At 43.8% G+C, this 23,152-nt stretch overlaps 1 protein-coding gene across 5 annotated transcripts in view; it reads left to right on the top strand.

The window, feature by feature from the left end:
• The window catches only part of DHPS (deoxyhypusine synthase), a 166,088-nt gene that overhangs the window by 130,373 nt on the left and 12,563 nt on the right, over positions 1 to 23,152 (top strand). For all 5 annotated transcript variants that reach the window (XM_085654452.1, XM_085654454.1, XM_085654450.1 and 2 more), the window contains exons 8-9: positions 3,535 to 3,638; positions 3,735 to 3,860. In XM_085654452.1, coding sequence (XP_085510578.1) covers positions 3,535 to 3,638; positions 3,735 to 3,860 — 230 coding nt within the window. The remainder of the gene's footprint in view (positions 1 to 3,534; positions 3,639 to 3,734; positions 3,861 to 23,152) is intronic.

Here is a 23,152-nt window from a genome sequence, read left to right as displayed (position 1 = left end):
CAAATCAGTGCGCTTATTGCTATTGTGAAGCTTGTGCCTGCCACTTATTCTCTTAGCTTGTATACCACAAAGAGGAAGAGGTTTGAATTTCTCCCTTGCATTGCAGTAAAAGCTCAATTCCTTTCGGACCTTCGCCTCAAAATTATTTTTAAATGTCCCGTGCGGTCACCTCCTTAGGCCAATTGACGGAGACTTACTGCGTCCCTCTACTTGGCCTTTGTACCAGCAGAGTTGAAACAAGCCTTCATTGCCACATTGTTTCAGGCCGGTTTAGCGGTTGATGCAAACCACTCCCCAATCTTCAACGCACTCTTCCACCTACGCTTTTGGAGTGGGCATTTGTTAAGGATGGCTCTGGCGTCTCTGGAATCTGATGACATTCTGCATCCTACGCAAGTGGGCATCAGCCCTCTGAGTGGGACAAAGGCGGCCTTTGTGTCCACACTGGCTCATTTGCACACAGATTTGGACTAGTGGGGTGAGGGTCCTCGTGTTATTGGACGGCTTCTCGCTTTTGAAACACTTGGTCATGAGATGTTTTACAAGAGACTGGTGTGTCTTTCTCATTCCCTTCTGATGAGTAAAACAAGCTGAGTTGCTTCACCCTTTAATTTATTTACTACTTATTTCCAAATGCAGAGTATTTTGGGACTCTGCAGTCTGCCTTTTTAACAAGCAACACCTTGCACGGGTTAAGATCATAGTACAGCATGCATTTTATAACTGTATCATAGCGACGAAGAGACAAGATCATAAATTGAGTTCTTAATGATGGATGCAGGTAGCACAGCTGTGCCAGATGAATGCCAACCTTTGGCTAATCTTTGCACATATCTAAAACTAGAAAGCCAGGAGAAAAACGAAAGCGTCATTTTTAATGTAAACATATTAGTTGTTATCCAGATTGGTGGTGGAACCAAGGCAGAGCTTTTTCATCCTAAACCCCTACAGAGATTTAGTTCATTGTCTTTTCTCCCTAAAGTCAAAGGTCAACTCTCGCATAGCTTATGCCGACAACATTTGGGAATGCCAAGTGATGTATGTGAAGACTGCATTGTTTGCATACTGTGTCATTGTGCTTGATTTTACATTGAGGTGCAAAGAGTATATCTCTCTGGCCCTTGCATCTTTATATTGGATTCTGGTCCATCGGAAGATTACCTTCGGTTCTTTGTTCCTGGCCATCATTCTTTCTTTAACCTCAGCGCTCTGTCAGAGTGCAAAATGTGTATATTGTTCTGCATCCGGCTTCTCGGCTCAATCGCCTCTACGCTACTCCTAATTCCAAAGTTTGGAATGGATGGCTGGTCCAAACAATTAAGCTATTGAACGGCCTCCAGTTAAAGTCTGGGCTTTTAAAGCCCCCCCCCCCGATACACACCCCCTTCGAGTGTTATGTTAGTGGAATCTGTGAGTGCACTACTATTAGAGTGGCCTCAAGGTACCATGGGGGGACCTTGAAAGGGCCAGCTCTATGGGTAGGTGATTCTGGTGGTTGCCTGCGGTACAGCTTCTGCCCCAGTGGCGCTCAAGTGCTTTATGAAAACTTGTGACATGACACACTTGGGTATTATTTGTGTTCTTTTTTTGAGTTTCTGAAATTGATGATCCAGAATTGTCTTGCTCCGATACAGTTTTAGGGAAAGGGAGGTCACCCAGTCTTTGGGTTTTACAAGAAAGTAATTAATTTTCTTGATGTTGCCCATAGACTATTCCATCAAGTATGCTGAGTGTCTTCAGCTTGAACCTTCACTTTCCCAATGTGTTCGGAGACCTGGGTGTATTATACAACCATGAAACTGCCTCACTCAAAGAAGGGTCTTTTAGTCCTCTCTCCTCCTAACATACCACACCCTTCCAAGTAAGGGCGTTAAAACCAATGCCCCGCAGTGCAGCACATGGAGCCACTTGTCGGTGCTTATTGTCTTCATCAGTTTCTCTACCCAAGGTTGTTGCATGTCACCGTCTCAATCACTTCCCCTGCAAATATTCCTCAATATTTAGAATCCAGTTTCTTGAAGCTTTTGACGTCTTTCTAATAATTTGTTTATGTTTTTTTAGAGTTGTATATAGCGCGAACTAGACCTGAAAATATCCGGTATCTGAGGGCTTTACATGAGCACCTGTTTTGTTACAGATGAACACATTCATTTTTGTTGGGCACGGGGAGCTTAAGTGATTTGCCCAGAATCACAGAATGTTGTTCGTCGTTGGCAAGACTCGAACCAGGTTCCCCAGCTTCGGGGTCCACTGCTCTAGCCGTAAGGCTACATCCTCCCCTTCTTCCTTTGCCTTTTGCTTTTAATCACCTTGTTTCTAAATTGGGAAAAGGTGGTATATCCCCCCCTTACTATCTTTTTCCTGTTTCACCACCACCTTTTCATTTTCTGTCTGCACTTATCTCCAGCTGGAGTTTTTGTTAAAGTTGTCTTTTCATCCCAAATTTTGTTATTTGAAGGGGTGTAAGTTGGGGTTACTTCCCTTTTCTTTTATCCTCTTCCGTCCTGTCTTTTCCCCCTTTTTTATTCTAATGTTTTCCTTATCCCATCTCCCCATTTTTTAACTATAATTTTTTTTCATTTTATTTAATATTTTGAATATTTTAATTTTGGGTCATTTTACAGTGATAATTTTGTGGTCTTAAATTAGCTAATTGTTTGTGTCTTCCCGTCCGCTCCAACTGTCGCTGACCGTTGCATGAACAGTTGAGGTGTCTAATTACTATACTATGTGTCCCTATTTTATTGAAGCCTCCCTCGTAATATTTAATGATGGCTTTTTATTGCATAAAATGCTGTAGGGTGTTTGTTTTGTGTGCTGTATATGTATCTTGCATACCTATGTCAATAGCTCTGACCTAGTTTACATTACAAAAACTTAAAAACAATCAAAACTGACTTGTGCCCTTTTCTTAGAATTGGGTCCTGCAGAGGCTTTGTGTATATAACATGACAAGTGATCTTAAATCCCGGTGCCACTCTGCAAGGCTATGAAAATGTAACAAAACTTAAGGATTCTACTCGTTGAATGGCATCAAAGGCTGCAGAGTGATTGAGCAAGACTAAAGGCCAGTTAAAGCATTGACTTGGCACAAGCCATGTGGAAATGTGTGTAGATGAAGTGAGTAATGGTGTGTGTATGCTTTTACATTGATGTAGTATCTTTGGTGCTACATGGCTATACACAGTGGTGAGGTGAGTTGGCACTGAGAATGTTTTGTTGATTCAGCTAGTACGTTTAGTGATATTTGGCAGGCAAAATAATAGGCAAACTGCAGTGGAGGTTGTGGGTGTTGTTTTGGGGAATGGGATCTGAGCAAGCGGGGTAGGCTGTTTTGTTCACTGGTTAGATCAATGTATTTTGTTCACTGATTAGATTAGTCTGTTGTGTTACATTGGTATGGTGTTTGGCCATTCTTCCTTCTGCCACTTGTAATTTACTGGACGCCTAGCCAGAGTTTGGAGGAGAACTGGTGCTACCTGTGGCAGGACTGGGAATACAGTAGAAAAACTTAATTCTTCTTATTCTTCACAGACATTCGGCGTATCAACAACCAAGCTGTGTTCGCCAAAAAATCGGGAATGATAATTCTTGGCGGTGGGCTCATCAAACACCATATTGCAAATGCCAACATGATGGTAGGCGGCTTGAAAATGGGTTGGGGTGCTTGTACTACAGCTTGAACTTCTGCACACTCCTAATCTTACACCTGTACTGTTATCACTCCTGTGCAGAGAAATGGAGCAGACTTCGCTGTTTACATTAATACTGCTCATGAGTACGACGGGTCAGATGCTGGTGCCAGGCCTGATGAGGCAGTATCCTGGGGCAAGATCCGCATGGATGCCAAGCCTGTGAAGGTGGGTACGCTATATCACAAGGTAGACAAGCTTGCTAGAAAGCCATGCCTTTTAACATGTTTTGGGGTAAACATCCCACCTTTGTATCTTCCCTAAGGTGTTTATGATGTATTTCAGGTGAGGCTGTTTACTCCAGATATAGGCCTTTTTTAGTAAGGTGCCTTTCTGGTCAGACATGCATTCTTTGTTTTCTAGGCTAAGTAGTTGGGTAGTATAATCTATCAGGTCATATATGACATATTCAGTCTCAATCCACTGGAGGCATGTATTGTATGTGGTAATGACATGCTGTAGAAACTTTTTCAGGAGTTTCGGGCAGTCTGGTTACTCAGCTCAGTTCATATATATCGGAGCTGTGGGGTTAAACCTACTCCTAAAATTGATCACCAAGTACACCCCTTTAGAATTTGACAAGTAACAACATTGGTCAGTCTAAGACTTCCTCATAGAGGTGGTATAAGGTTAGAGATTCAGCACCCATAAAATTATTGAAGAGAAGTTAACAAAGTGAGATCCATCTAGTACTTTGAATTATAAAAAGAAGGAAAAACATTACCTGTAATAATTGGTTTTTAGCCTGTAATGCTGTAGATTCACATGCTAAGCACACTCTGACCATCTAGTTTTGGGAGCTGATGTTACATGTTCTTTTTCTCAAAGTAGAGATTTTAGTTTCAAGGTGACTCTTGATACCTACCCTGACATCCACAATGTACCAGGACATTCACTTCACCATAGATTGTGTTTTCGGATTAAAGCAAGTAGGTGTCGATATGCGAAGCAGGATGGTCAATATGGAAAAGTGTAATGTAAATATGTAAGTTAAACTTGATAGATAGAAATGTCATTCTGTCCCCTTTCATCTGGGGAAGTGGCAGGGTGCATGTACATTTGCAGCACTACAATCTGCAAACCAATTCTTATAGGTAAGTAATGTTTTCCGTTTGCAGCATGTACTGCTGCAGATCATATGCTTTGCAAATGTTATGTTAAGTCGATTGGTATGGTGGAACTTATCACCTGTGACACTATCCAGGTGCTGGAGCAGGAATGTAGTCTGTGCTAAGCACCTAGTTCAACAGCCAGGTCTTCAGTTTCTTTCAGAAATTAAGTAGTGAAGGAGCTGTCTTGATGTGTTGAGGAAGTACATTCCAGTTCTTGGTGGGATGAATGGAGAAGGACTTGCTTCTGCAGATGTGGGGGACCCGAGCGAGGGTGCAAGAGAGGTAGAGCGTAGCTGTCTGTCTGGATAGTAGCATTGAAGTTGGTTGTTGAGGTATGCTAGTCCAATGCTGTGGAGGGCTTTGTAGGCATGAATGAGCAATTGAAAAGGCAACGTTTCTGGATGGGTAGCCAGTGTAGTTTAGTGAGGTAGGGAGCGATGTGAGCGCTCCGGTGGACGTCTAGGATGAGTCTGGCTGCAGTGTTTTGGATGGATTGGAATCTTTGGAAGAGCTGGTTTAAGATGCCGACATAGAGCGCATTGCTGTAGTCCATTCTGGTGGTTATGAGGGCCTGGGTGACCTTGCGTTTTGTATGCGCAGGGAGCCATTTGAAAATCTTGCAAAGCATTCTAAGAAAGAGGCAGCAGGATGCGGTCACAACATTAGCCTATTTATTCATAGTAAGTTTGTCATCTAGGATGATGCAAGCTTTCTGGCGTGGTCAGTTGGTCTGGGTGTGGGCATGGTATCTAGTTTTGATGGCCACCAGGAGGAGTCCCATGGGGAGCACATGTTTACGAAGGTCAGGATCAGAGTTGAGTTTAAGGCAGTTTTTCCTCATCCAGTTGGCCAATCTGGTCATGCAGGAGGTAAAGTTAATCTTGGTGGTGGTGTTTGCGTCAGTGAGGGACAGGATGAGCTGTGTGTCATTAGCGTAGAAGACAATGTTGGTGCTGTGGGCTCTTATAATGCGGGCGAGGGTTGCCATGTACACATTGAAAAGGGAAAAGGGTTTGGCTGATGTAGGATCCTCGGATGACTCGGCATATGAGCTTCTTGGGTTTGGACGTGTATGGGGGGAGTCTGACTTGTTGAGTTCTATTGAAGAGGAAGGAGGTGATCCATCTCAAGGTGGGCCCTTCAATTCCTGAGAACGGAAGACTGGCGATGAGGGTGCAATAGGAAACGGTTTCAAATGCCACCGAGCGGTTGAGGAGGATGAGAGTAGCGGTTTCACCTTGATTCATGATGGACCGGATGTCATCTGTTGCTGCTAGGAGGGCAGTTTCTGTGCTGTGGTTGCTGCAGAAACCTGACTGGGTGATGTCCAGGAGGTGGTGGGCTAGCTGGGAAGAAAGTTGCCAGTTGATCTCTTTGTCCAGGATTTGGACGGGAAAGGGAGAAGCAAGATGGGTCTGTAGTTGCTGAGTTCTTTTGGGTCTGCCGAGGGCTTCTTCAGGAGAGCAGTGACTTCTGCTTGTTTCCATGTATCCTGGAAAGGTCTGCTAATGATGGTGGTAAGGTTGCCACTGATCAGTGTTCTTCCCAGGTTGTACATGTGGTGATGGCAGGGATCCTGAATGGATGGTCTTCATAATTCTGGTGATGTCTTCTGTGGTGAGGGGGCTCCAGTTTGTTAGCTAGTGGGCGTTCCTTGTGGTGGTTGCATGATGATGTCTTCTGCTGTGGTTTGGGGTGCGAATTACTTTAGATGTTGAGTATTTTGTTGTGGAAGAAATTGTAGAGGTCTTCCCTGAGGTCCTGTGAGGGGGTAATAGAGTTGCTGGTTGCCGTTTTATTGGTAAAATCTCTGACTACATTGAAAAGTTATTTGCCAGAGTTGGAGCACAATTTCAAGTCTCCGTATGAGGACTGCTTTCCTGGCTTCTTTCATCTCGGCATGGTACCTTTTGAGTACGGAATTGTAGGCGTCTTTAGAGGTGTTTTTTCAGGTGGTAATCCACCTTCTTTCTAGTTTTTTGCAGTAGCCCTTGGAGTCTCTTTGGTCTTCTGTGTACCAGCATGCTTGGGCATGAGTTCTTGCTTGCCTGATTTTCATATGGGGAGCCAAAGTGTTGGTGCAGTCTGAGATCCAGTTGTTGAATATGGTTAGGTAGTTCTGAAGGTCGCCAGTGATGATGGACTGACTGGATCTGAGAGTGTGGGTCCAGTCTGCCTCTGCAGTGTTGGGCCAGTTCTACCTGATGTTGATGGCTGGCTTCTGTTTGCTGGAATGGGGTGCGCTGATGTAGAAGTGTTCGATGGAGTGGTCTGTCCACATGAGCAGGGTGAGGTGGCTGAAGTAAGTCGGGCCTCAGATAATCTGTTTGAGTTAAGTGTTGTCAGGGCTCTAGAAGGACAGTGGAGTTGTGGTCCGTTGGGTCATCAAGATGGAGGTTAAGGTCGCAGAGCAGTAAGAAGTTGATGGATCTGATGGTGATTGTAGGGATGAAGTCGGTGAGGAGGTTACTGAAGGTGGTGTGAGGACCTGGAGGTCGGAAGCCATAGACTGAAAAGCACTGTTCTTGACCCAAAAGTGGTAGCTTGCAAGCAGTAGACGCCTGGAATTGAGTTTTGAGGACAGTTTACCCAATCTGTTCATCTTGTCTAGAATGAATCTCTATTAAGTACTTCATAAAAGTATAGATATTAGACTATGTTGGAGCTTCCTACAAAACATCCCACTTGCATGTTGGAGCTTCCAATGACATGTTTTGTATAAAGGTCATTGTGCTCTAGACAGAGTGCAGAGTGTTTGGCTTTGGCGTAGCAAACCTGAATACATTTTGCAATTAATTTAGCAAGGTCTACTTTGGAAATGGGTTTACCTAAGGGTGACTGGCCAAAAGTTATACAGAGCTGCTTTGTCGTTCTATAGTGGTAGATTTTTGTGGAGGTGTATTGACACTTTGAAAAGTATTGCAATGAGGTGAGGTTGAGCCCCCTTGGTGCTTTTTCCTCACTAAATATGGAATGAGCAAGAGTGGTTGGAAAGCATATGCAAATGTCCATGACCAGTTTGTTTATAGAGCATTGCCAATGGACTGTGGGTTCCTAAAGGCAATACGCGTTTTGGGTCCCTGAGCATTCCAGAGGTCAACCAAATGGATCCCCTAGGGGTGGAAGTATTGTTGGATTATCTGTATGTTGAGCTCTTATTACTGTATTTGCTGTGTCCTGCTGAGCAAGTATGCAAAGTTATCCTGCTAAGAGAAGGGCTTGATGATGAATACCCCAGTGTCAGACTGAGTTAGCCTGGACAATTGAGTGCGCGGCCCCTGATGTTGTGGTCATGTCTATGCGAATGAGCACTATTCTGTTAAAAATGAGCTTCTAAAACACGCCAAATGCTAAATGAACTGCCACCTTTTAAATGCATGAATATGTAGACTTTGTTAAGTCTGTTGGCCTGTACTTCCCACCATGCCAGGTCGCTTGCAGCTGGGGATCAAGGAACGATCTGCCTCAAAACAAGTTCTTGTCCCACCCTAGCCATTTGTGCTAAACTGTGGCTTCTATCGACATTAGAGCGTCCTATTATTCAATTACTTATGACCACTGTTTCACAATGCACTCTTCTAAAAGGTGCATGTGCAGTTGATCATCTGGTACTATTGAAATACAAAACGCTATAATTACCAGCGTTTTTATAATCATTCTAACTTTAAAAAGACACTATGTCTGGTAAATTGGAAGTAGCCTCTGAAATACTGACACTTTCGTTGTAAGAGTAGGCATTGCTTGTGATTGAACAGAGTATGGCTACCAAGAACAGCTGTGTTTGCTGGGGACAGAAGTGAGATTTTTTGTCCTGGACTGCGAACCTCCGTGTAAGTAGGTTAGAGACTGCTTGTTGAGTGTGATTGAATCATTGCGCTTGCCTGCTGTTTTGTACCTGGCAGTCATCTGGGTATACAATCACATGAATGGTATTGCACCGAAGATGCGCTGCAATTGCTGCAAGGCATTTTGTGAAAACCTGGGGGGATGCCCCCCAAGGGTAATACTTTTACCTCATAGTGCATCTCATTTACAATAAATCTAAGGTATTTTTAAGGTGCAGGGGGATCTGGAAGAACAAGTTTGTAGGACATCTGCCTTTTCATCATGGTCACCCCAGATTTTTTGCCTTTTGCTGGACCCTATATTTCTGCTGGCTTTAGAACTCTGTGCACTTTAACCCTGCAAACCAGTAGTAAAGTGCCTGTGCTCCCCTTTAAACCTGTTTAAATTGGCATGTTTTTAATTAGGATATTTAACTCCCCTATAACTCCCTAGTATATTGTACAGAATGTAACCAGGGCCTGTAAGTTAGATGCCACTAATGGACTAACATTACTAATGGACTGCAGCACCTATTTTGCCATCCACTACAAGGACAATCTACAACATGACTTCATGCCTACTCTTTGTAGCCTGACTGTAGTGGTGCAAAAACTGCAATTCGACCTTTAAAAATAAACCCTTTTAACAGGCCAATGCCTTCCTTTTAAATAATAATAATAAGTCACCCCTTTGCATGTCATGTAGTACACAAGGCGGTGTGCATAGTATTTAAAAGGAGTCCATGTAGAAATTTAATATTAATGTCCTTACAGTGATTAACGCCCAAAAGCTATTTTTCATTATAGCAGACCAAGCTCTCCAATTTAGAAAATCAGACTGCAGATTAAATACGGTAATACTGAATGTCGGGATAGGGCTGATGCATGATTAGTGAGGCTTTCTTGTTCTTATCAATACACCATGCTTGTGTGGTTACTCCTTCCACCCCCTTCTAGAGGATATGGTCTGTTCATCTTTGGATGTTCACTGTGCTTTCTTAAGCTAATAGTGCTCTCTTCCTAATCTGCTTCTTGTGTATACTGCCGCATTTCTCTTATCGATCAACTTCCATGCACCTTCTGCAGCTCTTCTCCTCCTCACTCTCCGTCCTTGTGCCTCATGCTGCTCTTCTCTTCACTCTCCTTCCTTGTGCCTCATGTTTCTCTTCTCCTTCCTTGTGCCTCATGCTGTTCTTCTCCTCACTCTCCTTTCTTATACCTCATGTTGCTTCAGCCTCACTTCCCTTCCTTGTGCCTCACGCTGTTCTTCTCCTCCTCACTCTGTCTTTGTGCCTCACTCTGCTTTTCTCCTCAATCGCCGTCTTTGTGCCTCATGCTACTCTTCTCTCTCTCCTTTCTTGGGCTTCATGCTGCTTTTCTCATCCTCATGTTCCTTCCTTGTATCTCTCGCTGCTCTTCTCCACTCTCCTTCCTTGTGCCTCATACTGCTCTTCTCCCTCTGCTTCCTTGTGCCTCACGCTGATCTTCTCCTCACTCCGTCTTTGTGCCTCACGCTGTTCTTCTCCTCACTCTCCGTCCATTTGACTCACGCTGCTCTTCTCCTCCCTGTCCGGCCTTGTGCCTCACGCTGTCTTTCTCCTCCTCACTCTCTTTCCATATGCTTCATGCCACCTGGAGACTGCCTCTGCTACATGGATCCTTTCACTATCAGCCATATGTTTAGTTTCGGCGCAATCTTTTTTTTTATAATTTATCTAATTATGGTTTCAACTTAGACTGTCTGATCAGCAAGTCATGCCACGCTCTATCTTTAAGTATGGTCATCGTGCCGCTCTTTTGTTCTGCGTGGCTATCCACACCTCTATTTTTATTACACCAAAACAAATAGTGACAATCAACCGCTAGCAATGTGAAAAGGCGTATAACCAGCATACGACCAAAAACAAAAATGTGCTGTGTTGAAATTGAAAGCCAGTGATATTAACCTGACCATTACCTGCAAATATATAACTCTGAGTGAACTGAAAATGCCAAGGGCAAGCTGGCATGTGCTCCTAAACCATAATATGTGCTCACAGGCACCTAGAAGTGATCACATTTGCTTAGAGGTAGAACACTACGCCACTGATTAAATAAATACGGGACTAAAACATGCCCTCTATTCCCAGATGTGTGCCACCAACTGGCTATGGAAAATGAGTCAATTAAACAATGCAATAGGACAATGAAGTAGAGTGAGTACTATATCTAAAGTAAACAAAATAAAATGAAACCCTAACAACGAAGGTGATAAGAGATGAAAAATGGGAAATAAAATTGTGTGTGAAATCACATTAAAATGCGATCTGTGAATGAACATGTTAAATATTTCAGAAAGTGACCAGTTACACGTGACATCGCTACATAAAATAAATTTGAAATTAATATGAAATATACAACTTAAAAATATACGACATGCCATACACTCCGTTATAAATATCATCAATGGAGCTTAATCACTAGATAGCAATATAGATCAACAAACATATGAATAGCAATTAAAAATTCTCCCCCCCCCCCAAAAAACCCACATTTATACCAATTAAACCTTACAAAAAACATGCTCTTTCCAATGTGTAGTTCATGCCGTTCGCCTGTAGAGTGTCCAATTTGTTTTTTATTTGAAAAACCTTTCTTTTGCAATAGTCTTTTATGGTTGTTTCTCTCTAACTGTGGTGTCACCACTTCTAAAATCTGAAAGTGTACTTGGGTAATGTGGTGCCCTTGTTCCACCAGATGGGTTACCACACTGAAATTCATATTGTTGCTCTTCAAGTTTTAATTTTCCTTTCCATTTTGACAACATATAGGATACCGCAAGGGTACTTTAAACAATACACAGCAATTATTTGCGTTGCAATCCGCTGAATGTTTAAGCAAAATAGTGTGACCTTTTTTAGAGTGAGAAACAGTGTTTTCCAATATTACATTGTTGCAGTAAATGCAATTGTGACATTTTTGTGTGCCTCAAATTCTCCTTGTAGGTAGATTGTTGGTAGCAATAATTTCCTTGATATTTTTTTGAACGGCTGTACACTAGGAAAATGTTACTTACCAGTATGCATCTGCTCTTTGCATGTAGAGCTGTAGATTCACATGCTTTGCATACTCCTGCCATCTAGTGTTGGGTATGGATGTTTGCAAGTTGTTTTTCTTCGAAGAAGTCTTTCCAGTCACGAGGTAGGTGACTCCTCATTTCGGCGATAGTGGGCATGAGCATCGACTCCATTGTTAGATTCTTTTCCCGCAGAGGGTGAGAATGGAGTTAGTAAAGGTAGAATAGAGTTGTCCAAGCGTATTTATATAAGATAAGAAAGAACTGCAACAGGTGTAGGTACCCGGGGAAGCGGGTGGGCGCATGTGAATCTACACCTCTACATGCCAAGAACAGATGCTTACTGGGTAACATTTTCCGTTTGAGGCATGTGAGCTGTAGATTACATGCTTTGCATAGACTATACAGCAGTATTCTCCCAAAGCGGTGGCTAACCTTTAACTGTTGAAGTTGTTTGAAAAAGTGTTTTAAGTACTGCCTAGCCTACATTAGCTTGTTGCCTTGCTAACACATCTACACAATAGTGTTTGGTGAATGTGTCCGATGTAGACCATGTTGCTGCCTTACAGATATCAGCTAAGAAAATATTCCCTATGAAGGCCATAGTAGCTCCTATTTTGCGTGTGGAATGCGCTCTAGGGAGTATTGTCAAGGTTCTTTATGCTTTCACATAATATGTTTGGATTAATTTTATGATCCATATTGCAATGCCTGACTTAGAAATAGGATTGCCTTTGTGTGGTGGCGAAAAAGCGTTTTTGTTTTACAAAAGTCTTTTGTTCTTTCTACATAATATACTAGAGCTCTTCTAACATCTAGTGTGTGTAAAGCTCATCCTGCTACAGAATCAGGTTCAGGAAAGAACACAGGTAACTGAACAGATTGACTGATGTAAAAAGCAGAAACCACTTTAGGTAGAAATTTGGGATTGGTTGGAAGAACCACCTTGTCTTTGTGAAGTTAAAAGAAAGGCTCCTGGATAGTTAGTGCCTAAGGTTCCCCAACTCCCCTTAGGGTAGGGATTGCAATAAGAAAATAATTTTTTCATGAGATGAATTGTAATTTACACCTGTGTAATGGTTCAAAGGTGCCCATCAGCTTTGTACAGACTATGTTTAAGTTCCATTCTGGTGCAGGTGGAACTCTTGGTGGTATTACTCTCTTTAGTCCTTCCATAAAGGATTTAATCATTGGTACTCTGAATAGAGATAAGTGTTGTCTGTTTTGGAACTATGCAGCTATTGCTGCTAAATGCAATCGAATGGATGTATAAGCTAATCCAGATTGCTGCAAGTATAAAAGAGAACATATGATGTTTTGTACTAAAACATCAAGGGGATTGATAAGGTTATTGTTACAGTATATAACAAAACGTTTCCACTTTGCTGCATAAAATGCCCTAGTAGTAGGTGTCCTAGCCTCCTTTAGGATAGTCATACAGTCTGGTGGTAATTGTAAATAACCAAACTCTGACTTCAGGAGCCAAATCGCTAGGTTGAGTTCCTTGGGATTTGGATGCCCGATTTCTCCATTGCTCTGAGTGAGGACATTGGAGTTGAGATGCAGCTTTTGGTGTTGAACTACTGAGCAGTCTAACAGGGTGGTGAACCAGGGTTGACGTGCCCATGTGGGAGTCTTGAGAATGAGTTTGAGGGAAGATTGCCTGAGCTGCTGAACTACCAGCGCAATGAGTGGGAGAGATGGAAAAGCGTAAGCAAATATCCCTGACTAGTTCATCCATAGGGCATTGCCTTTGGAGAACGGGTGTGGGAACCTGGAGACGAAGCTTGGGCATTTTGAGTTTTGATCTGTGGCAAACGGGTCAATGTGAGGAAACCCCCATTCCTGAAAGTAGGAGAGAAGGATTTGGGAATGAAGTTCCCACTTGTGGATTTGTTGTCCCTGTCTGCTTGGAAGGTCTGCAATTTGATTGTTTACTCCTGGAAGGTGTTCTGCTAGGAGATCAATTTTATGAAGAATGGCCCATTACCAAATGGCTTGTGCTAGGTGTGACACTTGGAGTGTGTGTGTCCCCCCGTTTTGGTATGCAATTCATACTTGTCATGTCTGTGCAGACTGGGACAGTTTTGCCTATTAGGTGAGTTTGAAAAGCTTTGAGCGCTAGAAACACTGCTAGTAGCTCTAGGTGATTAATATGAAGGCTCCTGTGCTTAAGAGTCCATAATCATTGGATTGTGTGGCTTTGCAGGTGAGCGCCCCATCCAGTGAGCGATGCATCTGCTGTTAGCACTGTCTGTGGAGCAGGGTCGAGAAAGGGCCGCCCTTTGGATACATTTTGTTGGTTCCACTACTGCAGAGAGCGGTGGGTGCGGCCGTCTACCAACACTAGATCGGATAACTGACCCTGTAATTGGTTCCACTGGCTTGCTAAGCAGTTTTGAAGGGGACACATGTGAAGTCTTGCGTGGGGAACAATTGTAATGCAAGGCGCCATCATACCTAGCAGTTGCATGAAGACTCTTGCTGGCAATGATTGGTTGGGCTGAACTTGAGTGAGAAGGGACTGAATACTGTGAATCCTGCCTGTATTGGGAGAGGCTAGAACTTTGTGAGCGTCTATCGTGGCTCCCAGATACGTTTGCGTGTTGAAAGGCTGTAAATGAGACTTCAACGCATTCACTTTGAACCCTAGTTGGTGAAATAAGTGAATAGTGGTTTGTGTGTTGGAGACACATTTGGTAAGTGCTGGCTTTGAAGAGCCAGTTGTCCAGGTATGGGAAGACTTGGATTTGTTGTCTTCTCAGATGTGCTGTGACTACTGCCAGGCATTTGGTAAATACCCTGGGAGCAGTGGTGACTCCAAACGGTAGCACTTTGAATTGGTAATGGTGACACGCTATCATGAATCTGAGGTATTTGCGATGAGCGGGATGGATTGGAATGTGGAAACATGCGTCTTTTAAGTCTAGAGTAGACATAAAATTTCCCTGCTGTAGAATCGGGAGCACTTACCAGTGTTACTATGTGGAAATGCTCTGACAGTATGTAGAGGTTTAGTTCTCTGAGATCTAGAATAGGTCTCAAGGAGCCGTCCTTTTTGGGGATGAAAAAGTACAGGGGGTACACCCCTGTCCCTTGATGTTGTAACGGCACAGGTTCTATGGCTCCTTTGGAGAGGAGATACTGTACTTCTTGCTGAAGTAGATGTAAATGTTCTTGTGACATTTTGTGAGAACGTAGTTGTATGTTTGGAGGATTGTTGGTAAGCTCCTGGCAATAACCATGTTGGATAATTCCTAACACCCATTTGTCTGTGGTGATAGATTGCCAAATGGGGAGGAGTCCCCTGACAGGTGTTAGTTGATCGCGTGAAGCGTAGGCAAGTCACTGCTTATTGGGGGAGGGGGAATTACGCAGGCCGGAACTCTTGCTTCGACCCTTGTTGTTGTTACCTCTATATCATCCCCAAAAGAAACCTCTTGTAGAGGAAGATTTATTGTTGCCTTTGTAAGAGGTGGCAGTAGCATCTGAGGACATAGTTTTGGCCCCCCCACGGTAGAAGGAGCAATGAAAGGAGCCCCGATTAGAGGGAAACTGCAGAGCTCCCATAGACTTCACTACCTCTGTGTCTTTTTTCATTTTTTTTAATGATTTATCTACTTCGGCCCCGAAGAGATGTTCCTTGTCAAAAGAAGTATTTAAAATAGACTGTTGTACTTCTGGTTTGAAACCAGAAATCCTCAACCATGCATGTCTTCTTAATAACACACTAGTGTTGATTTCTCTAGCTGCTGTGTCTGCAGCATCTAAAGGGCATCTTATTAAGGAGCTGGAAGTGAGCTTCCCTTCCTGGACTAAATCTTGGGCTTTTGCTTTGTGTTCATCTGGGAGGTGTTGTAGCAACTGCTCCATTTCGTCCCAGTGTGCCATAATATATCTAGGTAGCCGGGCCTGAGTGTTGGCAGTGCGCCAATGATTTGCTGTTTGGGCGGCTATTCGTTTACCAGAAGCGTCTAATAGTTTTGACTCCTTGTCTGGAGGGGGAGCATCACCTGCAGTCTGTGAATTGGCCCATTTACGGGCATTAGAGACTACTAAATAGTCTAGTGGTAGTTGACCTTTAATAAAGACTAGATCTAAGGGAGCAGCCTTACATTTTTTATCAATTCCGGGGTGAGAATGCGAGCCCGCTCTGGATCTCCAAAGATGTCATCAGCATGTCTCATCATGCCTTTAAGCATAGGCAGAGTGTGAGTAGCCCTACGTGTGGTACTGAGGGTTTCAAATAGGAAATCTTCTCCAAAGATTCCTTGTGTAACTGCACCCCATGATATTCTGCAGCTCTTGCAAGTAATTCTGTGTGCCCTACATTGTCGTCAGGAGGAGAAGGCTTTGCAGGGTAAAGATCTGGGTTGTTATCTGTAGGTGAATCTGTGTGATAATCCTTCCAGGGATCTATTGGCACAATATTGTCTCTATCCCCCCCTCCCCCGTCCCCATCATCATCATTATCAGGTGCTGATGGAGAGTTAGTTGGTGTAATTAGTAAATTACACAAAGGTGAAGAGGTTAGTGTAGATGTTTGTGGTAAAAAAAAGGAGGTGGGTTCCTCTTATTGAAAGGAAACGTAAACTCAGGTTTGCGTTTTTTAGGTCACTTAGTAAGAACATGTCCTGTATCAGGATTGATGTAGAGTTCCTCCTGTTTTGGGTCCGCTTTGGGTGTTGGGGCGTCGAAAATCGGATCCTGCTGCTTCGGAGGTACAGACGTAGGTTTCTGTGCTGGGCTGGAATCACTTTTTGGTGCCGAAGGTTTCGATCCCGAAGGAGGTTTTGATTTCTGTGTCAAGGATTTTGGCTCTGAAGCGGTTTTCGGCTTCGAGCCTGAAGGTTTTGGCTCGGTGCCAGTCTTGGGTGGACTCAATTCCGAGCCGAAAGGCTTAGAGACGTGTTTCGGTGCCAAGCTGGAGGGCGGGGCGTCTGAATCATCTTGTTCGTGCCAACCGTGGCCCGAAGGCGGGGCTGGGACCGAAGCCTTTTGTTTCGGCTGAATTGGATTTTGGGTTAAGGGGCGTTCGGTACTCATGGTGCATTGACCTTGTGGCAACTCTTCTTTAGACTCGGAATCCGATTCTGGGATGGAAGCAAGTTCTTCTTGTTCTTCCTCAGCCCCATGTGCTTAGAGTTCTTGCTAGGATTCTTCACAGAAAATGTGCAGCGTTTATTAGATGTTTTGACTCTGCATCTTGCCACGTCGACCCCGACGATCACGGAGTGTTTTCTTTGATCGGAACGATCAGCATGCGTCACAGACGTCTTAGTTGTGCTCCGGAGACAAGCACAAGTTGCACACATTGTGCAAGTCGGTGCTCTGATACTTGGCGTGGCACCGAGGGCAGAACTTGAATGGAGTCCGTTCCATCGACTGCGAAGTGGACCGACGCGGTTAGGCCGGACGGCCTTCCCAAAGATCTTCGATCGAAATAAAGGTTTCCTCGACGTATACAATAAGCGGAGAAGTGGGATACGCGTTTGAAACAATACCGATGCAGGTAGAGTGGATTGCGACCCTAGGGTAACCTGAAGAAACGGTTTCTAAGCGGAGCGCAGCAATACACGTTCGAACCCGATGGCGGAAAAAACAATCTAACAATGGAGTCGATGCCCATGCACACTATCACCGAAGTGTCACCTACCTCGTGACTGGAAAGACTTCTTCGGAGAAAAACAACTTGCAAACATCCGGACCCAACACTAGATGGCAGGAGTATGCAAAGCATGTGATCTACAGCTCACATGCCTCAAACATAATAGTTTATCACTACATAGACACTGAGAATCTGGTTCTGCCTTCAAGATTTCCCAACGTTTAATGATGATTGTTTTGATGGCTTGAGATTTAGTAGAAAATGTAGACACAAAAACCATCCTCTTGGAGTTAGGTATGTATGTTTTCTAAAACAAAGTTTCCCTATCAATAGCCTTTTGCATGTTAACTAGAGTTATCCAATATTGCCTGAGTTTAAAAACCTAGTTGTATATGAATAAAAAGTTATTTTCATATCTTCTGGATTAGAAGTAATTTGTTTCCATTGGTTGAATTGTAAGCGTTGTAAAGTTTGGGGCTGGAAACTCTTGAAGTGCAGTTTCAGTCTGTGGATTTCTTGTATATTTTCGTTTGAATGCCTGAAGGCAGGAGTGTCACTAGTACGTCCAGAGATAGAATCTCCACTTGACTGATATGATAAGTGAATTTTATGTGGGAATTTCTGGTGTTTGGAGTATGTTGTTTTCTAAACCCGCTTTTGTTCCATCCCCAATCAAAAGAATGTCATATATAGATGGTAAATAGATGTTGCTGCAATCTCTCATCCTCAAAAATGAATTGATTCTCAAATTTAGCCATAAATATATTGCCATATCCTGGGTGCTCCAGAAAAGCCCATTGATGTCCCATTCTTTTTGAAGAAAGAATTTACCTCGCAATTGAAAATAACTGTGGTACAAAGAAAAATGTAATAATTCCTAAAGTAAAACTTTATTAGCACCGATCTCATCCTTCTGGAAAACCCATTCCCCAGCTTCAATGCCCGCATTCTCAGGAATGGAAGTATATAGGGTGTTCACGTTGATGGTATAAAGCCACCAATCTTGTGTATGATCCAGAGGCATCTGAGCCAACACGTTGAGAAAAGCAGTATTGTCTTTAATGTAAGTAGTCCAGAAATGGAAATATGATTATAAAAAAGTATCTGAATATTATCCAACGGGTTCATGTAATGATCCCCAGGCTGAACCAATGGGTCTGAAAGGAGGATCAGTGGAAAGCTTATGAAGGTTTAGTAGCATATATATCTAAGGACTGTTTAACTGGTGTTTCTAGAATACTGAAGAAATATTTTAAACGTAAATTCCTCATTAATTTGAAAGCGATTTTGCTCTTGACAATGTTGGTTTGATATGTGGGTACATAGGATGGTCCTTTATTTAAAACAGCTTTTTGTTGGAGGGTTAAATTGACTGAAGAGATGTTGATCATTAGTTTTACGAGTGAAAGCGAAGGTTCCTTTTGTCTTTTTTTTTCTTTGACTTATTGTTTTTCTGTTCTTGGATGCTGGACTTGTGAATAAAAAGGTAGTTTTGGTTTGAGTTTTAATTGTCACAGTAGTGGATGGTTTGTCAATGTGTGTGATAGACATGTCAATTTGGTTGACAGTTGGAAGAGACAACTCCCTCCGTTACTAAGCTCTCTTCAGAAGATAGTTTTCTTAAACGATTTTGAGAGTACACCTCAGCCCAAGTGTAAACTTCATCTAATTTGTTATCAATGGGGTCTCACTTAAATTTCTTTAATTTCCTGTCATGAATCTCCTCAGCATACATGTCAAGTTTATTAGTGATTTCACCCAGAGTGATTTTCCTTTGATCATTGCCTTCAGATTTAATGGTGCGTATTTCTTTCTGTAGAGTTATCAATACATTGGATAACTTGTTGATAATTGGTTCAGCAAACACCTATTGAGGATGGCAGCGTTCTATAAAATATTTATTGGTTTTGCATAACATTTGTTTCACTGCTACCTGTAAACCACATGGTTTTCTCTTATCTTTGTGATATTGAATTAAAGTTGTAGCATGTAAACATTTATTAACCCCTTCAGTGCCCATGACGAGCTGGACTCGTCATGGGCCGCGGTGGCGCTGTGCCCATGACGAGTCCAGCTCGTCATAGACCCCGCCCGCTAATGCAACGGCCGGCACTGGGCGGGGAAAGGGGCGGGCACTGAAGGGGTTAATTTCCGTTCATAAATAGATATTTAAGTTGTTTAATTTGTTGTGTGATAGTTCCCACTTGTGAGAAAGTGCCATCTTTCTTGCATGGTATGCCCCCACTTTTTGCTGAATTGCTGAATGTACTTTGACTGAGTGTGCCCTGGACTCCTGCCAATCAGGGGCCCAGGGCCTATGTTCCTTCCCTAAAATTTAAAACCCAAATTGGCAAACCCTGGCCACATGTCAGCCCCTGGTAAATGGTACCCAGGGCCTTGTGACCAGGGAAGGCCTCTAAGGGCTGCAGCACTTATTGTGCCACCCTTAGAGGCCCTGTACCCTAACACAAACACACTGCCCTTGCAGGCTGAGTGTCTGGGTACAAGACAAAACCAAGAGTCGACATGGCCCACATCCCTGTGTGCCATGCCCACAACCTACACTGCCCTGGCATACATCAGCCACCCCTCTAGCTGGGTGCCCTATGCCAGTGGTGTGGGCACAGGCGCATGAGCCCTGTGGCCTTATTGTACCCAGGTCCATTCCTGGGCGCTGTAAGTGCAGTGCTGCCATTTGAGTATATGGTGCTGAGAGCTCATCAAACACTAACTCCACAGCACCATAATGGCAACACTGAAGACTGAGAAGTTTGGTATCCAACTTCTCAGCACATTAAAACATGCACTGATTCCAGTGTGGGATTTAATGTACAAAGCACTACTGAGGGCATCTTAGAGATGCCCCCTGAAACCTAACCTACAATCCACGTCTTGTCTGAGAGGCTGCCTAGGCTGCCACACAGCAGACATGTTGCTGGATCCCTGGGTGGAGAGCCCCCGCTCTCCTGGGCCTGCAACAATGCACATCCTGGGCGAGGTGCTAGGTCTCTTCCCCAGGATGGGCAGGGGAAGCTTCAAAGGCATGTCGCCTTTGTGAGCTTCTCCAGGCCATTTGCTGTATCCAGCAACTGGCCCCCACCAGTAAGGACAGGGGATGTGCCAGCCTCTGCCAACCCCACCCCTCAGGTGGGGGAGGCGAGGTGAAGCACATCTCCGGGCTCTCGCCATCTTGAAGATGGGAAGCCCTGCCCAATCAGGACTAGGCTACTGCCCCCCTCCTACAGGACAGTGGCAGGATAGAGGGTGTACCCACCCCAGGGCAGGGACCCATTGGTCCCTGCCCTTTACCTACCTGTAACACCCCTAAATCTAGTATTTAGGGGCACCCTGAACCTTCCCTCCTCAAATTCCAGATTCCGAAAAAGCAAAGAAGAACAAGAAGAAAGAAGACCTGCCGTGCAGCTGCTAAGTAGAGGAAGACACCAACTGCTTTGGCCCCTCGAACCTGCTCCTGCTAAATCCTGGCACCTCCTGTGGCCAGCAACCTCACAAACCCCGAAGGACCTGGCTACCTTGTGACTCTAAGCATCTCGGACTCCCATGAGCAGTGGCTCTGCTCAAAGCAAGTTTCTAACCCCTGGCATCAGCCCGGAACCGCGAACCCTACACACTGCACCTGCCATGCCTGGCCTGTGCCGGAGTGGACAAAGACCCCGAGGACGTCCCCCCTGGCGACTGTGACCCGAATCCGGCACCCAAGGACCCACCTCGACGCTCCTGACGACGCCTGCGGCCTCAGAACCACAGACCCCCCCAACCGCGATCAACAGAGGGTAAGATTTCTAGACATCAAAAGGCGCCCTGCGGCCCCCTGTGCCCGACTCCTGGGTACCTACCTATCCTCCGACTACCCAACTTACCTCTCGAAGTGGTGGTGGCACCTGAAGAATCTTCGTCCCCGAGCTTGCAGCCTTTGTTCATCCTTGCGCTTTCCCATTGAAATCCATTGAGCGCCCGAAGGCTCAAAAGCACCCTGCACCCAGCCGCCCAAGTGGCCCTGGCAGTGCAACTTCTACTCCTACCTACTTCCCCATATGCCCTGAGCAAGTGACCAGGAGCCCAGCTCCCACAGCCGTGTGGCCTGCTAGTCAGCAGCCACCAACCAAGGCCCCCCTGCCTCCCATAGGATAACATTGGGCCTAACTCACTCTGCACCCAGTCGCCCCAGTGCAGCTGAGGGTGTAACCACTGTACCAACCTGACCCTGGGAGACACCTGAGTCTGTGTCCAGAACCTTAACTCTGCCAGTCGAGTACTTACCCAAAAGCCGATAACTCACTTTTCTTCCATAGGGTAACATTGACTGGTTTCTTCTGAAATTTCTTCTAAGTGTGGAGTCTCTAAAACTTGAAATATTTACCTAAAATCAACCGAGTAACAAAAACGGAAATACTCACCTGCTATTAGGAGAGATCCCAGTGCTGGATCTTGGTGCCCAGCACTGACCCTGAAAAGTATCACAACCGTACTTACCACTAACCCAATTTTCTTCCATAGGAAATCATTGACTGTTTTTCTGTGAAATTTCTTCAAAGTGTCGATTTTTGCAAACTACAAATATTCTTTAAAAATCGTACCAACTGTAAAAACGTAATTACTTACCTGTTTTAGACAGAGGTCCGAGTACTGAGCCTAGGAGCCCAGCCCTCGATTCCAAAAGTAACAAGAACATACTTTACCCGTAACTTGAATTTTCTTCCATAGGGAACCATTGACTGTTTTTCTATGAAATTTCTTCTAAATGTCGATTTTACAAACTTATAAATATTCCTTAAAAATCGCCTGTATAAGTTAAACGCAGTTTCTCAACTGCTTACAGGTGGTACACTAGTGCTGGATCCAGGATCCAACACTGACCTAGAAAAAGTAACCATAACCCCACTTACCTGCTAAGTGAACTTCCTTCCATAGGATAACATTGGTAAGTGTCAACTTTTAAAATAGCAAAATATTGTTTAAAAATCACAACAGTAACTTAACCGAATGTACTCACTTGTTTCCAAGAACTGTCCCAGGACTGAATCTAGGATTCAGTCCTGGAGTTAGAAAAGTAATCCTTAAAGTAATTAATTGCATATAACTTAAAGTTCCCATTGAGCTCAATGTATTATTGTGTTGCCTATTGCAACAACCTGTAACTATTACCTACAAAAGTCAATTGCATATTGCAAAAGTATTTAGCAAAGCATCTCATTCTGAGAAAGTATATTTTTTATAATACCTATTGTTGGTTCTAAAATAAAACAATCATATATTTTTTATATAAACCATTGGCCTAGAGTTCAGTTCTTGAGTGTGTGAGACCATTTGCTGACTGAGTGTGTACAACAAATGCTTTACACTGTTCTTTGATACTGCCTTACTGCTCGACCAAGCTACCACTTTAGAGAGTAAGGTTATATCTAACTTTAACCTCTGCCAAACCTCTGGGGACTGTGGACTCTGTACACACTGTACCTATTTGGGAACAGTATATACAGAGCCACTCTTTCACATCACTTCAGTGTTATATTGCCTGGTTTGTAAATCAATCCATATATTTCCTTGGCTTCTTTAGAGGAGTGTACCAAATATATCTTCGAACGACATTTTAGCGTGTGGTGCATTCGGAATGATGGACTTATGTAAATAAAAGAAAATGTGAATGTCCTGTTAGATGCACTCATTTGGATGTTCTGGAGTGTAATCAAAGCATATGAATATTTACGTGGTATCTTGGTGTGTGCACTGTCCCAATGAACACACAAAGTAAATGAGAACCTTCCTGGCAGATAACCCACTGGTCAGTCCCAAGAGTCACAGATGAAATGGTCTGTGGGCTCAAACAATTTTCCTTAATA

The sequence above is a fragment of the Triturus cristatus genome, chromosome 4_1 (assembly GCF_964204655.1).
Source record: "Triturus cristatus chromosome 4_1, aTriCri1.1, whole genome shotgun sequence".
NCBI classification, from domain to species: Eukaryota; Metazoa; Chordata; class Amphibia; order Caudata; family Salamandridae; genus Triturus; species Triturus cristatus.
This window is presented reverse-complemented; position numbering and strand designations above follow the sequence as displayed.